At 40.7% G+C, this 18280-nt stretch overlaps 1 protein-coding gene across 1 annotated transcript in view; it reads right to left on the bottom strand.

Moving 5' to 3' along the window:
- The window catches only part of FHDC1 (FH2 domain containing 1), a 53143-nt gene that overhangs the window by 22182 nt on the left and 12681 nt on the right, over positions 1 to 18280 (bottom strand). Inside the window, exons 2-4 of the mRNA XM_083460249.1 lie at positions 15636 to 16263; positions 5858 to 5919; positions 5176 to 5278 (exon numbers count right to left, since the gene is read on the bottom strand). Coding sequence (XP_083316375.1) covers positions 5176 to 5278; positions 5858 to 5919; positions 15636 to 16109 — 639 coding nt within the window. The 5' untranslated portion in view covers positions 16110 to 16263. The remainder of the gene's footprint in view (positions 1 to 5175; positions 5279 to 5857; positions 5920 to 15635; positions 16264 to 18280) is intronic.

Raw genomic sequence — 18280 nt, 5'->3', positions numbered from 1 at the left:
GGGGGACAATTTCACACATTCTTGGCCTTTACTCAGACAAGGATATGGTATCTACATTACTTTTGGAAAACGTGAGCCTACATACTTTACAATTTGTGGGTAGATTAATAGAACATGAAGAGGAAAATAGTTTACTTAAAAAAATTAAAATCAAACTTTTACATACTTCTAAACTTGCAACACCTAAAGCAAACCTGTAAGAATTTTAAAAACCTCTTTAAAAAGTTAATAATTGCTTTGCTGCAAAGATAATTGAAGCACTCCTACTTAGTATGCAAATTAATGATCGTAATATCTGCTATGTATTTGTTTAGTGCTCCTTGAATCCTTCATAGACACTGATTGTGGAAGCTGTGGGTGTACAGATGGCTTCAGTACTCATAAGGTACTTTAAAAAAAGGCACCCACGCTGAAGAGAAGGGTAGGCAAAATACAAATGCAACGTTAACTGGCTATGCTTTATCAGGGCAGGCATATTTCACAAGGCGTGAAGTTAATAGGCTTGTTTAGGCAGAAATGGAGGTGGACAGCTTCTATCATCCCATCGTACCCTAACCCTTTTGCACACCTGGTTCTGATTTCTAAAACTAGAAGTGAGAAACATGGCAAGAAGCTGCACCCCTTACTGTATGGACCCATAAACTGAATCCCAGATTTCTAACGGGACAAGGGGGTGGGGTGGAGATACATTGGTATGATTAGGTATTGTGAAGGCAAAAGCATTCTGCACATGTTCAAAGACCCTCTGTATTGTACACATTCAAAAACTGAGCCCCAATGTTTTTAGATCTGGGGTGTGCCCAAGAGCTACTTAAACAAACCCTACCTATATCCAAATGTTTTAAAACAGGCATGGCCAAACTTGGCCCTCCAGATGTTTTGGGACTACAATTCCCATCATCCCTGACCACTGGTCCTGTTAGCTAGGGATGGTGGGAGTTGTATTCCCAAAACAGCTGGAGGGCGGAGTTTGACCAAGCCTGTTTTAAAACTTGGAGAACATTGGAGCAAAGTTTCCCTTTGTTCAATTACCATTATTTTTAATAGACTCAAATATCTGGCTCCTTCACAAAGTCAGTAACACAGTGATGTTGCTCACATGGGTTGTGTGGATTCCTGCCATTTTCCCCTCCACTGAGACTATGAACATTGGTATGGAAACAGATAATGCAAATACAGTGGTACCTCGGGTTAAGTACTTAATTCGTTCCAGAGGTCCATACTGAAACTGTTCTTAACCTGAAGCACCACTTTAGCTAATGGGGCCTCCTACTGCCGCCGCACCACCGGAGCATGATTTCTGTTCTCATCCTGAAGCAAAGTTCTTAACCTGAAGCACTATTTCTGGGTTAGCGGAGTCTGTAACTTGAAGCATATGTAACCCAAGGTACCACTGTATCCAAATGCAGAGCAGAATCTATCTGGTGGCAATCTATAAAACAAGGGTGGTTTATGAACGGGGTCTTTGAAAATATGCAATGTCCACCACCCATTTAAGAGATTGGAACTCTTCCAAAGAGATGAATGGAACCCATTACCTTAGTATAAGAATTATGAGTTGGACATCACATATATTATCAGTTGTCAGCCTGGGAGATGGGCAGCAACTGAATGAAAAAGAATGAAGCAAGTCCTACCTATATAGTTTCTGCATACAGTAAGATCTTGTTACAGGGAAGGTACTTCTATGCTATTAAGTACAGATTTGGCCCAAAAACAGTTTCGCACATTCAGGATTTGGTGTTATTTTGAGTATACAACAATGCAACTCGTGTGAATATTTCATACCCCCCCCCCGAAAAAATGTTACAAAGTAAATGATGTATTATTTAACACAACACAAGCCACTTGCCACTTCTCTATCATCACGCTTGATTTCTATTTTTCTTTCCCCCAACCTATTTGCATTTCAGTTTTTGTACATCTTTTTAAAAGACAACCCAACGATTGGAACATTGCTTAAGCACTTTGCTCCAAATGTCACAAGCCTCTGACAAATAAGAAATATGAACTTTCTAGCTGAGCAGGTACAATAAGGAATAACTGCTCAAGAGAAGAACTTCAGTAGCCTATTGCTTCCTAATGAGCCATTTGCTACTGATGGATAGAAAGATACTTTGGCAGGGAATACTATGCAAAGGAAATATTTCAAGGGCTGGGACCTGTAAACAGGGTGATACATTGTTCAACTCTGAATCAATGAAAGTTGAATTCTTTAACAATGTAAACTAAGTGAAACGGTGTAAACAAGAGTCCATAAATTTAGTCACCATGGAAACTGTCCGTCCTTCCTCTGGCAATCATCCCTGCCCTCATCTTCAACTTCCTGAGCTTCAAAAAGCCCTGCCTCTTTCCTGAACCTAAGCTTGTAGGGGGAAGTTTCCCAGTCTCCATGCTACACTTTATAGAAACATTCTGAGCAGCTCCAAAGCACAGCGTGAAGTCAGAGATGAGCCTCTACTCCTATCCTGAGCCCTTCTGTCTTCTGAGAACTTAGGAAAGGGGCACGACATTTGTGGACTTCTGTATGTGTTCAGGGAGCTATGCAAGAAGATCCTGTAGCATGACTGCTGCCGCCTTCTGAACTCTGTTTACTTTCTGAACTCGTAATAAAAGCCAGAATGTTTTTTATTATACACCCAGTAGCAAATACAATGTCTAAAGAATTGTAGCACACAACTGATACTGATTTTTCTATATTAGTAACTTTGTAGTAATGTAACATTTTTATATGTAACTGTGTATTTCTGTAATATTTTGTTTTAGTTATCTGTTGTTGTTTCTATTTTCTGTACACTGCTTAAGATATATATTTAAAATATATTAAGCTGTACAGAGATTAAATAATCAACAACAACAACAAATTTCCACTCTTCCTTCCCTAAAAAAGAAGAAGGAAAAGAATTGTAGCACACAGTGCACTGGGTATATGGGTAGTTAAAATGCTGCCTTAAGTGCAACAGTTACAGGTAGGTAGTCATGCTGGTCTGCCGTAGTCGAAACAAAACAAAACAAAACAAAAATTCCTTCCAGTAGCACCTTAGAGACCAACTTAGTTAGTTATTGGTATGAGCTTTCGTGTGAAGAAGTGTGCATGCACATGAAAGCTCATACCAATAACTAGGTTGGTCTCTAAGGTGCTACTGGAAGGAATTTTTTTATTGTTTTGTTTATTTTGTTTTGTTTTAAAGTGCAACAATAGTTGGGGATTAACATGCTAGCTTCTTAGCTTGCTCAGATCTTCAAGCTAACACTTCAATAAAGAGCTAGCTTGCAATCCAGCAAAATGTTGCAAAGTGTGACTATTTTCATTACTTCTGCACCGTAGCAGTAAAACTGTGCAAGTCGAAGCATGTTGATGTTGAGTTCTACCAAAAGCATCCATGATATGGCATACACTTGAACACAACCCTAATTGCAATACTACTATTCCCTCACTTCCTTTGGCTTTGCACACCACCCTCTCTTCTTTCCCAGTCCATCTGTGTAAAGTCATCTCATTTGGCAGCTCTTCGTCTTTAACAATGCTTACTGTCACTCTTCTCATTCCTGGGAACTCACGTGCTCATGGAATCAGCTATACTTTCCTTAGAAGACTCCCAAGACTACCCTGGACATTCCACACTTTTCAGACCCAGAACTTTGGGCCTGTGCTCACACATGTGCACATACATGTTTCTCCCTTCTCTTGCATCTGAGACTGAATGCAGAAATCATTGCTCACCTTCCCTCCCCCCTCAACCCCCCCCAAACACATACACAGATCCCATTCCTTTGGAACCACCATTAGAGAAACCTATTTCCCTTTGTTCCTAAATATGCAACTTTTGCCATGTGTTCATCTTTGTTCCTTCCTTCTCTTCTTATACACAAGCTGGAGGAGGAGATGTCTTACAACTTCTGGTTCCTCCCCCCCCCCCCCCGGCATATCTAAAAGAAGTCATTTTCCCCTGTTTGTATCTACTGTTGGGACACTCTTTCATGACTGGGTCATCCTGGGCCTCAACACTGGTCTCTGCTAAAGCCACCTTTCCCTTTAGTGATAACATCTGCAAGCCAGTTTATATATTCAGGGAAGTATATGACATAGTCCTCCATATGAAAAGAGATTCTGTATGAAGGTTCCAAGGAGCAATTCCACATGAACATTCTGTGGTAGTCCTGGATGTCAGAGTTGGTTTTCCATGAAATAGTCAATATCTACAAACTTCTGTCCTTATAGTTACATGGACTTTTTTACTCTCCAGTCCCCAACAATCTATTTATTCTCTCTCTTTTTGTTAGCACATAGAACACCTTCTCTCAACCATGCTGCTCTTATGCCTGGAACAACTTCTCTAGTACTGCGCTTCAAATTTCCATTCTTCCTTTTAGTTCCTCCACACAATCCAGTCCCCCCCCCCGAAAGATTTTCCTGGCCTATTCTGTTACTGGCCACTGCCTTCCTACTCCTTAGGGTTGTCTTTTCTTGTCCATCAGCACTGTTTCATCACTTATACAATCCTTCCACTAAGCAAGACTGAATATGTAACAAAAAATGTTTTCAAAAAAATGCTCAAGAGCACAACAGGAAAGGAGTAATTAAGATCCCTAATGTATACTGATGGTTCCATAACACCACCTTTACAAGATATAGCTTTAGCATCCTCCTAAACAACATTTGCTCAAATTTAACATTGCTTTAAGGCTGCTGTAATGTCAGGTTTTGTGACATTAGTCAGCAAGTCACAGGATAAGCATTATATTTTTGGTTTAATCCTGACCTGAGTTCAGCAGAGTTCCACCACTGCTGAAGAAAGGGGGCAGGGTGAATTATCTATCTATCTATCTATCTATCTATCTATCTATCTATCTATCACCCCTCCTATTCTCCACAGCCACAAGTGCTCCCTTAAAAACTGCCCCTGGGAATTTTGGGGACCCCCTAGAACATTGTTTGAGGTGGTACTTGGGCTGCAGATGGAATAAGAAACTTTTGCGGGATCTTAGCTCCCAGAACCAATGGAAGAAACCCTTTCATCCATACAGGATCAAGTCTGGATCTGACTCACTATCTTGGCCAGTTAGAATACCCCCTCCCCCCAAAAAAAGACATATCTTTCTCATCTTCAAGAACATGTAGCTAATAGTCCCTGTTCAATTTACAGAAGTTTTTCAACACAATCCTCCTCTTACCTCTTCTGTTTCTGGCAATAACTTGATGAGTTCACGTAGTATCTCAGAACCATAGAGATCACTTCTTCCTGAGTGGAGATCTTCAATTATGGATTCAACTGATCTTGGTGGGGAAATATAAGAAAGACAAACAGTTTGATCTAGGAAGTTTGCATTTCCATAAGATAGAACATTAGACTTCTTGCATGTTCAAGAACACAACCAAGCTGTTTTTGCTTCATATGCTATGACAGCTTCATTGCTATACAACTTTCAGTGGCCATGCATGGTATTCATATGTGTCCTCATTGCAGGTTCCACTGAAATGAATAGAACTGTCTAGAACAATAATGCATTAACGTCAATGTAACCCACAATTCTTACTCTTAGCCTTTTTCACACATAAAATAAATGACTTTAGAAAAATAAAACATTAATCTTCAAACTACAATGGGTTTGAATCCTTGACGAGAAACACTGAGCTCAACTGAAAATGAAGTATCTAACTATAGACTGCTCAACTTTACAGTAATATTAGCACATGTATAAGGAAAATACAGTACAAGTAAAGTTTACGCATCTGTACCCCATTTTTTAGTTAGATTGGGCTTGTAGCTATTTTACTTTTGGGGAGGTATTTCTCATTTTCTACCATATTTTTATCACCATGTCTGACAGTTGTAATAGTCATGTAACATCTTACTTTTTAAACTGCTTAAGAAAGATCCCAATATTCATACTTCTTTTGGCATCCAAAATATTAATCTGAAAAAAGAGAGTGATGCATTAAAAGGCTTGTTCAAACAGAATGTTTTAATAATGCTGGATTACTTTGCTTACATTTCCTGGCATGGAAAAGCAGAAGAAAGTTCTATCCTATAGCAAATGCAAGGATAATTCTTCTGTGATATGCAGATAATCCCAAATACTGTGTAAACATTCATACACCATGAAAGAAGTTGCCATTAGAGCCAACTATCTGTAAACCAGAAATTACTTCTCTTTTTTCCCCTATACAAACTTTACAATGCATGTATCCAGCACAATACTGTTAACAGTTCATACTGTTACACATCAAACATCATCACCTCTACAAAATGAAGCTGACTTTAAGTACTGCTGCCTTAGAACATAAATAATACACTTTAAGCTTTTTAAAAATAGCATTGCATCTTTATGATGCTATTTGTTTAATATCCATCTGACAAAAAACAAATATAGATTGGATCCACGGTTTTCACATTCATGCTAACTAAAATTCATTTTACCTTAGCACTAATACTATAATACTATAATTACTATATCAGCTCCTGCAAACGACCCTGAGTTGTAGCCCAGTCAGGGGTTAGCCAACATTGCTGTGCATAGTTGCACATGCACAAATGAATGATAAGAAACAAAGGTGAAAATGTTGTCCAGAGCCTGTCCTACACTCGAGTAGGACCCTGGGGGGTGGGGTGGGGAGATACAATACAAATGAAACCTGAAGACTATCTTAACCCTCTAAAGTTTTCTTGACTCCTTTTGATATACCTGCCTACCCATTTGAATCTGTGGCTAGTCTTGAAATGCTAAAAGCCCAAATAAGTGTGTGGCTTCCATTTTGCACACTCCAGACACAGTACTTCACCACATTCCACATTGGAATATTAAATAGCCAGAACCAATTACCTGGAATGATGCCACGTTATGTTATTAGGTAAAAACGTTACATTGGTAACTAGGCTTTCATTGCTGCTATTAACCCCCATGCAGTTCATTAGCAGCAGAAAACTGCTTTATGACAACTGTCACCTGTCGGCCAGCAAAGGCAGATACCCAAAAGCATAATGTCTTTGTACAAGAATAGCTCCATCATACACAGTGATTAGTCTAGCAGCCCTCAGTTAAATTCCTGTTAGGATAGCATAGCATACCACACTTGCTAATATAAAACTAAAAATATACCGTATTGTTCAATTCCCTGAAGCAGGGGTGAAAATGTGAATTGTGGATTTTGTGTGGTAGTACTCAAATCCCCGCGATGGGGTGAGCTCCCATTGCTCGGTCCCTGCTCCTGCCAACCTAGCAGTTCAAAAGCACGAAGTGCAAGTAGATAAATAGGTACCGCTCTGGCGGGAAGGTGAACAGCATTTCCGTGTGCTTCTCTGGTTCGCCACAAGCAGCTTGGTCATGCTGGCCACATGACACGGAAGCTGTACACCGGCTCCCTCAGCCAATAAAGCAAGATGAGCACCGCAACCCCAGAGTCGTCCGCGACGAGACCTAATGGTCAGGGGTCACTTTACCTTTACTCACAAAATACAGTTGTTTGACTCATGCAAAGTCAGAGTTATCAGTTAGTCATTCCAATGCTATAATGTTGACTGATAGCAGAAGTGATATCAGAATTCTCCTCCAAACGACTCTATGGTCTGGAAAGTAGTTTCAGGCTAAGTTGCACTGTTTCTGACTCTTAGTAAGCAGTGAAAATAGCCAAGATCCATTGATCCCTGGGCATGTACCTCCAGATGGTGGAGATGTCAGGCACTATTCTGGCGCCCAGGCATCTTCACTTAGTTGCAAGTGGGCAATAGTCGGGTACAAAATGTGCCTGGCACCTTGCTAATTTTGAACACCGTAACTATTGATAACAAGACCCTAAGTTTCCTGATAAATTACTGTTGGTGTTTATCTGAGAATGTACAAACATTACAATAGTCCCCACTTGTTACAATTTGCTGTTTATAACTAAAACATTAATACTAAGTTTTATTTTTTTAATTAGATGTTTCTAGTGCAAGTCCAGTCTTATATAAAGAACAACCCCTTCTGAATATTTGCCAAAGCAAGGAGTACATGATTAAGTGAAAACGTATGCATATAGTACGGCCTGAACTGTCATTACAGAAGCTGTATCTACTATCTAATCTGTTCTCAAATGTTTTCCTGAATGTACTTTCATTGACCCCTAGAACAGCAATTTCATTGGCTAACTGGTAAACCCATATTTAGATGCAAGGGAATCCTTTATAATTTTTATAAGATGTGTTAAAAGATACCAGATCACTATGTTAAAGGGAGGGGCAAACATAAGCCCCAGGGGGGTCATATCATACTATCAATTTTGAAGTTACCACATGAAATAGATAAAAGTACACCATCTCCTTGGGTGGGTACTAACTTGAGGCATATTCTCTCTTTTGCAAACATCTACCTATCAGACCCTCTTAGTGAGCTGTGCAGTCAGATACTGAAGAAGATGCAACAGGCAAGGTGAAAAGAGCTCTCTCTGTTCAACAAGCATTACTTTTTCCACACTCTACCAACAAATTTCTCCCTTTTGCTTACTGATTCATGCAACATGCTTTCTTGAACACTTGCCCTCAGATGTTTCAAACAAGTACTGTATTTAGCAGGAAGCCTCAGGAACTAATAAGCACCCACCCTTTGGAAGTGCTCAAAAATCCAGGAAGACAAGCAAGGACAAAAGTTAAAACCTGTTAAAGTGTTGCTCAGCACATGGCAATTATCATCTGTGCTTTTACATGTAAATGCCACATTTTTATCACTCCTAAATCCTGTTTGGCATTCCTGACAACCATCACCTCATTCTGGGGCTTGGCTCTGCACTTACTTAAAAGGCATGCCAGCATATTTCCACATTTTCATTACTCTACAGTCCTGAGACTTGAGCATCTTTGCAACCTCATGCCTCCTGACCTGAAGTCATATATAAAGTTTAGTCATACAGATGACCAAGATTAAGCACTTGATATAAACTAAAATTATACTCAGTGCAATGTTGATAGCTCATTTCTATTAAAGATGTTAAACAGATTGTAACTTGATTCAACCTGAAAGTGAATACACTAGTTCTTTCCCTGCCTTTGAAGCCAAACTTGCAAGACATGTGCATTGGACTGAAAGCTCAAGCTACAATTTTCATCATGTTTCTCAGTCTTGAAATGGAGCTCAAAGGCTCTTTCACCACCATCTTTTATCTGAGGTGTTCCATTTCCATTCTTTTTGGATAACCAGCTGCTCATAGATTTATTAAGCGTCATATCTCCTGATATTCTTCAAGAGTCATTAAGTGAAACCCACTTTTATCCCATATTTTATGAATGTACGAGAGACAGGGCAGTCTAATAACTGAGTTATTTGAATGTAGAAAAAAGTGACTTTTGAAGGAAGGATCTATAGACAGAAAACCAGATTCTGCTATTTCAAGCCCAAACATCTTTAGTCTACATAGATTTTTCAATTTGGCATAAAAGTTATGTATTCTTCTAGATAGGAAAAATCTGGAATTATAATTTACCCCAACACACATTAATCTTTTAAAATCTCTTAAGTTTGTCATCTGCACAAGAGAAACACAGTGGTACCTCTAGTTACGAACTTAATTCGTTCTGGAGGTCCGTTCTTAACCTGAAACTGTTCTTAACTAGAGGCGAGCTTTCGCTAATGGGGCCTCTTGCTGCCGCTGCGTTGCCAGCACATGATTTCTGTTCTCATCCTGGGGCAAAGTTCTCAACTCGAGGTAACTCTTCGAGGTTAGTGGAGTTTGTAACCTGAAGTATTTGTAACCTGAGGCATTTGTAACTCAAGGTACCACTGCATTTTGAAATGAAATTCCAAGATGTCTTCTCTTCCAATCATCTCCCCTTCCCCAACCCTTTTGACCAATATCCTTCTTCCTCACTAGCAATGTAAAGTAATATCCACATTCAGCACTACACTACACTCCATTCATTAGGACAGTGTGTGTGTATTTGTACATATACACATACACAGGGTGTATATGTATGTATACACCTATATTCTACTTATATTTGAAGAGCACTCAGTTTTCCTCATCTGCATGGGAATAATTTACTATTATACTCTTATTGAGTAAAAACTTCCCATTTCTTTCACCTGGCACAAGATGATAGTCCAATAATTGTCATTTGGCAATTCACTTTTAAACTGCTTTTTCCACAATTTGAAAAAGTAGATTTCACAGCACTTCGACCCTTGCATGCCTGTTTTGGATTCATCTTTAGGAACAAGTCTGAAATCAAACAAAAACCCTCTAGAGAAGGGTAGTCAACCTTTTTATACATACCGTCCACTAATGCATCTTTCTTGATGGTAAAATTCCCTTACCGCCCACCAGCGCTCAATGAAAGAAGGATTCGGCTTGTGCCGTAGAACCCCCTACCACCCACCTAGAATCCTGAAACGCCCACTAGTGGGTGGTAGGGACCAGGTTGATAACCCTTGCTCTAGAGCTATAGATAAAAATCACAAGACAGATAAAGAAATAATATTGGGGCATCAACAAAGACTTGTATATTCCTTTCTCGCCGGGGTCACCATTCTTTTGGACCCCATGATCACACCTGGAATTTTGAAAAGTTGTCATAGCACCTCAGTCCCTCTGGTTCATTCTTCCCCCTCTCCCTCCCTTGTCACTTGTCCAAAACAGAAATACACAATATGTGGTTGTGTGTGCACAATTTCCACGAGATATGGATAAAAATCAGATGCAGAGGAATTAAACTGGATTGCCTTGAATTTGTGTGATTTCCCCAAAACACCAGCAAAATTAAGTTTATGCTGGTGGATTGCAGAGGGAAAAAAAATATATTCAGATCCAGTGCTTGCCACAAAGACATCAATCCAAGGCACAGATCCACATGGATCTTCATGATTTTCACATAGGCTGACAAGAAAACCCATCACCAAATCACAGAACTCATATACTGGGTGGCCTACTGTTTAATAGGTGGAATCTCTTGTAAAAATTATGAGGGATTATATGGAGATATGCCTCAGATCCATGTTTTTTCATCACAGCAACACTGGAAAGCAGGCATAGTTTGTCTATGCCTGCTGTAAAGCATTCAGTCATTTGTGGTTCAGCTGTTCAACTGCTCTCTAGGGGCCTGTTCTCAGGATCGTAATAGTGGGAATCAAAAGCTTCCGATCAATTTCTGCTGCTTTCCAGTCACACTGAACCAGGTATACACATGCCTGCGCCACATGCTGAAGACAGCATGGAATGACTTTTAGTTTACCATCATAATTGTACACCAGTGTCTGGAAGTTGGTATGCCTACGATGCATCCTAATTAAATATGTGATCCCCCTCCAAACCACATGTTTAATCAGGGTTTTAAACTTTATTTGAACATGTAGTTGGGGGGGTAGAAGCATGCCCAATTGCCCAACTGCCCCTCCTGCTATGACAGCCCCAGATCACTCCAGGTGGCCTCAACCCAGGGCATTCAAGAGACTGCCTCAGCCTGCTCCGTGGCAAATCCTGGATCAATCCAGGTTTGGCCCGATTCGAGATTAGTCCGGAGCCCTAGTATTAATGGTACACCTGTCTTTACCCCAGCCTCTGTCTGCACTCATACAAATCCATAGTTTGGTTAAATATTACAGATACACAGTGATGGGCAAGCTAAACTGTGCCATGGGTCAACTTTGCATCCTTTGCCATGGAACAACCTGGTCTTCACTGCAGATTTTTACTTGGCAGGGGTTTAATCTAACCCAACAGTTTCACGCAAAATATTTAAATTCCTTCAGATCATTACATTTTGCTTACGTGCAGTATGTTTTCTGGTCTAAACCACTGAGCCTCTTGGGCTTGCCAACTTGAAGGTCGGCAGTTCACATCTGCACAACTAGATGAGCTCCTGTTGCTCTGTCCCAGCTTCTGTCAAGCTAGCAGTTCAAAAGCACACTATTGCAAGCATATAAATAGGTACTGCTGTGGCGGGAAGGTAAAATGGCATTTCTGTGCGCTCTGGCTTCCGTCATGATGTTCCGTTGCACCAGAAGTGGTTTAGTCATGCTGGCCACATGACCCGGAAAGTTGTCTGTGGACAAACGCTGGCTCCCTCGGCCTGAAAGCGAGATGAGCGCCGCAACCCCAGAGTCGCCTTGACTGGACTTAACCATCCAGGGGTCATTTACGTTTACCTTTTATGTATATATTGCTTTTCCATGGCAATGAAATAACTTGTTTTGAGACCTCAAACTATTTTCTGTGTGACAACACCATTAAACATTTATAGAACCACTCTGGAATAAAGTGGTTTGAGGTCAGCTACTAAAATCAACAACAAAAAACTACAGGTAGCAACCTCTCTGCAGGAGGTGGACAAGAACTTTAAGTAACTTTTCAAATGTACACACAGCTATGATTAACACACTTAAGTATATACACCCACTTTGCTACCCTCCCTTTCAATCTTACCAAATATGTGTATGTGTTTAGTCATAGTATACAAACTCCTTTACCAACTTGTAACAATCTGTAGTCAGACAGAAAGATGCTTCCAAGCAGATTTTTTCTAAATGTGCTCCTAGAATTATCAGGTGGTTCTTGTTTAGTTCTATATGCATGAACTTGTCTTTTCTGTGAATTTCTACCAGAGACTGCATCATTATTTTCTTCTAATTGTGCTTGCACACTATCTTAGACATTTTTCCCAAACCACATGATGACGTCCCCACACAGACACCCAACCTAGCAAAACCTAACATTAGCAGCTTTCCAAAAGTCTGTCTAGATTGCATTTTCAACACAACAGTAATGCTAAGAGGCAAAAGCTTCAAAAGGCACAGCCCAAACATATTAGCATATTATAAAAAGAGAACGATCAGTTTATAGAACATACACTCATGAATGATAAATAAGCAGTGGAACTGCTTATGATATACACAAGGTATCAAATTATTTTTTTCGAGAACACATACCGTATTTTTTGCACCATAACACTCATTTTTTTTTCCTCCTAGAAAGTAAGGGGAAATGTCTGTGCGTGTTATGGAGGGAATGCCTATGGGTGGCATGCCTACGGATTTGCCTCCTCTAAAAACTATGTGCGTATTATGGTCGGGTGCGTGTTATAGAGCGAAAAATACGGTAATTTGATAAAATATTTACACAAGGATATTTCCACAAAAATGCAGTGTTGTTTTATGGATTTAGTCTTCCTTATACATTTGTAATAATCTCCCATAAGTTATTTTAGAGGCATTTGCCACGAGATAAAAGTTAAATCGGTTTGTAATTTTTCAAGAAGAGCTAACATGTTCCTATCATGTGATGCTTTTCAGTAAACATGCTTAGGATTGCAAGTCCACGGAGCTCAAGGGAGGTGACTCACTAATGTGTGTGCTTAGGATTGCAACCCTAACACCCGAGCACAGTTTAGGATGCATGGCAGCAAATGTGCTGCCTACCAACTCTTCTGGCTACAATCCAAACAACTAACTTTATGAGGGTAATGGCACCATGAACCATTTTGTATACAGCATTTCCTGAAAAGAAAGCCACTTCTGACACAAATATTTCTTTGCTGATGGAAGCCCTCCATGCATGCAGTGCCCAACCTCCAGGTTTTAGACTGCTTTTACTTCTTTCCACTGTACATAGCTAGTGGCCCAACCTCCTTATCCCTTTAATATTCACCAGCTCATTAGTACAGGTCAAATAATAATAATAATAATAATAATAATAATAAAATTTTATTTATAGCCCGCCCTTCCCGGTTCAGAAAACTGGGCTCAGGGCAGCTAACAACAAATTCAAAACACTTAATTGATGCAACAAAAAAACAGCATAAAATACAATATAAAATGTGAATAACAATAAATTCAGAATTCAAAAATCAATTTAGGGGGGAAAACCATCCAATAAACATTAGATGATCACCAGGGCTAGCTGGCTAAATTAGTCCTATTTGGGCCAGTGAGGAGACCAGGGGAGAATTAGCTGTGAGATCCCAGAGCGGGTAATCTTCATAAAAAGGGGAGGGGGAGGGAAGGAAGGAAGGGGAATGAAAGATCAGGCTAAGTTCAGATTGAAAGCCAGGTGGAATAGCTTTGTTTTACAGGCCCTGCAGAAGGAAGTTAAATCCTGCAGGGCCCTTGTTTCATGGGGCAGAGCATTCCACCAGGTCGGAGCCATCACTGAGAAGGCCCTGGCCCTGGTGGAGGATAATCTGACTTCCTTAGTGTGCATTCACTAAGCAACCTCAATTTTCCTGAATGAAGAAATGAATTATGTGCAAACAGATCTAACAAGTAGCCAAGACAAAGACCTTAAGCACACCAGAAACATGTGTGCCCATACTGACTCAGGAAGGTTCGTTGCTCCAGGTACTAGGGTCACCTCCACTGCCTCAAAGTCAGAAGAAAAGAAGTGAGCTGCAGACTACAGAGCCATGCATTAAGAAAAATACCACCACTCTCACGTATTCTGTGTCAAACAATGCAAATGCTACACGCAAAATAATGCAATAAAACAAACCTGCTTTAGTTTATCTATTTTACACTGCCTCAAATTAAAAAAAATAAATGAATCAAGACGGGTAAAGCACCCCTTCCCAGCAGAGAAACTAACTATAGACTGGTGCTGGAATCTTACTTCATCACTAGTGACAATATTATATCCTCCACTGCACGTGAGACAGCAGGATAGTGTGGGGGTTTTTTGGCAGGAGAGGGGGCAGGACAGACCAAGTTGCAAAAAAAGAGTCTCCACCCACCAACAGACAGGAATGGCTAGGGGGGAGACTTTGGAGAAACAGCCAAGGGGAGCTTCGTGCAATACCACCATTCCAACATGTGCCACCTGAGGTGTCACTTCACTATGCCCAATGGTAGGGCCACTCTTGATTTACTGGGTGCTATCATAGATCCATTACAAGCCTCTACCTCCCACCTTCAGCTCTGGCAGCTGGAATGAAGAGGTGGAGGCATGAGGGCTCCTAAACACGAGTCAGGCATAGAGGCAGAACCAGCTTCTGCCTCTCCCTTCCAGCTCTGAGCACCTGTTTGCACAGAGGCACAGCAAAACAGTTCACCTCTCCCTTCCGATGCTGGAAGCTTGGAGCTCGAATGGTGGAGGCGCCAAGGAACAAAGAACCTCAGCGCACTCCAGCTCTGAACTGTTGGGACTTTGAGGAGAAGGAGCTGTATTTCAGGCAAGCCTCTACCCGGTAAAGAGAGTGTGTTCTGGTAACAAATACTGGGTTGGTTAGTAAAGCATAGAGTCCACTCGAGCTCTAACAAATAAAAAACTAGTGGGAATTCTGGACAGCACAAGTTCTGAGACACTGTCCAAGTTTTTCATGAGAGATAGGGGCTTGCCCTTTTCATGAGAGCAGATGTATCTGAACCACACACTAATATACAAAGTCCCAACGATCCTTAAATACTTCAGGCAATGTCAAATTACAAATACATTAACCCCATCTCATTGCATCTTGATCTACAGACACCTTCAACCATCAATTTTGAGCGACACACAAATTTAGGCTCTAGCTACAGATAAAGAGTAGTGTGCAGATTTAATAAACAAACATTTTTCCTGATAGGAATAAGGCTACAGCACAAGAACAGTGGGCAAGGGAAACGAAGGCAAGAAGTTCCATAGCAACTTCCAACACATAAGGTTTTCTTTAACGAAGAGGAAGTACGCTCACACTTACCTCTTGTTTAGTATCTTTAAAGGACCTCCTTAAAGTTTTGGTTTTGGAACCTCGGGGTGGCGTCTCTTCTTGCTGGCCAAAGAACTCCTCCATTGTCTTTGTGTCAATCTGATAATTCTGTTTAGCACCAATAGTCCAGATATTGTTTTTGCCACGGACTTGTTCTTCAGGTATAGTTTTCCAGAAGAAGCTACGTAGTCTCTTTTTCTTGCTCTGGTGGCCATGCCCATTTACCAGCTGTGGCAGTGGAGCTCTGCTCAGTGCTAGAGGTGGAGGGGGTGGAGGAGGTGGCACCACTTCTAGTGAAGAAAATCCAGCTTCTGCAGGTGGACATGGTAGAGGTGGTGGCGGTGGTGGTGCTGGAGGCAGTTGTTCTTCTGGTTCTGTCGTATCTCCAATCATTAATCCAGCTTCAACTGAAATAGCTCCATTTTCTTTGTCATTGACCAAAGAGACACAATTCATAACGTGCATTTTACAGCCTCTCTCTCTATGAGAGAGAGAGACTTACTTCCTCAGATGTGCATGGAGCACCAAACACACAGCAGCAACTTATTATCTGCACACCAGAACTGTTAATTTACCATCAGCGACGGGGAATGCAGGAAATCAGTCATTTCTCAGAAACCTGCAACAAAATAATAGCAGAGAGAAACAAAATTAGACTGGATATGCTGAGTAGCATGGTTGAAGCATCAATTTGTAGGCTGTGTGCAAATAGGATGACCAATCCAGACACACCAATTAGTAGCCCCACCCTATGGCTCTTGGGCTCTAGGAGACACCTTAGTGCCATGTTTGTAAACAACAGAGGCAAGGACCATTGCTTTAAACCTTCTTGCTCAAGGCTTGTTAGCCTAGTCTTTGAGTGTACATACTATGATCCAAAGGAGGAGGTCATGCACATGAGAGATGTCCATGATTTTACTGAAGTAGTTCCATTCCTAATGGGTCAATGTGCTGTTGAAACACCAAAGGACCTTGCCTCTTTGGCAGTAAAATTGAGCAATGAAATCAAGACCCTACAAATGAAGGCGGCACCTTAATGAAGGAGACAGCCATGACAATCCACAGGGATACTCAAAGAAGTTTATTATGCAACCAGTGTTAGGACATTGTTACTTATTTTTCAGAAACATAGGAAACTACCTATGAATCAGACCATTGGTCCATCTAGTTCAGTACTGTCTACAGCAGGCACCCCCAAACTTGGCCCTCCAGATGTTTTGGGCCTACAACTCCCACCATCCCTAGCTAACAGGACCAGTGGTCAGGGATGATGGGAATTGTAGTCCCAAAACATCTGGAGGGTTGAGTGTGGGGGTGCCTGGTCTACACTGACTGGCAACTTTTCTCCAGAGTTTCAGGCAGGGATGCTCTTACGGCCCTACCTGGAGATGTCAGAGATTGCACCAGGGACCTCTTGCATTCAAGGCAGATGCTCTACCACTGAGCTAATATGGGATGTTAATTACATATACAGCTTCGCAAAAGGACAAGTATTATTCATTCCATTAATTGGAGTAAATATAAAATTTATTTTAGCCTTGGCCTTGGCCCAGTATACCTGAAGGAGCGTCTCCACCCCCATCACTCAGCCCAGACACTGAGGTCCAGCTTCGAGGGCTTTCTGGCGGTTCCCTCACTGCAAGAAGCAAAGTTGCAGGGAACCAGGCAGAGGGCCTTCTCGGTAGTGGCGCTTGCCCTGTGGAATGCCCTCCCATCAGATGTCAAGGGAATAAACAACTATCCGACTTTTAGAAGACATCCAAGGCAATCCTGTTTAGGGAAGTTTTTAATGTTTTAAGTTTTATTCTGTTTTTAATGTTCTGTTGAAAGCCACCCAGAGTGGCTGGGGAAACCCAGCCATATGGGCGGGGTAGAAATAATTTCTTCCTCCTCCTCCTCCTCTTCTTCTTCTTACTGTATTGCTATAGCCTGTACTTCAAAAATTAAGACAGATCTCCATTTACCTAATGAGTGAAAACTTGATACTGTCTAACACTTTTATTTCGTATTTCCACTTGAAATGCAGCTTCCTTGTTTTAAATGCAACACAAAGGTAATCCGAACGCTTAATAGCAACTTTTATGATAACTAGATCTACACTAGCTTAATGGAAAAAATATTGAGATAGCCTTCTCAAACTCATCATACCAACACTTAAAACCTTGTTATAACTGCATTAAAAATAAAAAGTTAATTGTAGACCTTGGACTCATCACTTCATCATCACTGCTTATCATTTACATTTCTTTCATATCATTAATATCACGAGGTATGGATGCCAAGCTACAGTAGGAAGGCATGCTTTACATATTGCATAGTACTATCTAACATTGTTATCCTTAAGCATGCAAGACTCTCCACAAAAGCTTGCCATGGGAACTCGATGACTAATAATAATAGAACAATGTGCCAAACATTTATTTAATTGAATTGGAATTGTTTAGCAATTTAGTCATTTCACCTTGTTCAGAGTAACATTTGTATGGAACAGCAAGTTTAGAATTATCCTGAACTGAGTGCAGAAGTCAAGGCTTCCTATGAAAGATATGTACATATAGGAAGCCACAGTTTTTAAACTCTGAGAAATTAATATGAGATCTTGTGAACTGTCAACTTTCTGGAGTCAGGTGTTTACC

Source organism: Podarcis liolepis (genome assembly GCF_965112155.1).
Source record: "Podarcis liolepis genome assembly, chromosome: 9".
NCBI classification, from domain to species: Eukaryota; Metazoa; Chordata; class Lepidosauria; order Squamata; family Lacertidae; genus Podarcis; species Podarcis liolepis.
The sequence above is the reverse complement of the archived record's forward strand: the minus strand, read 5'-3'. Positions and strand labels throughout refer to the sequence as shown.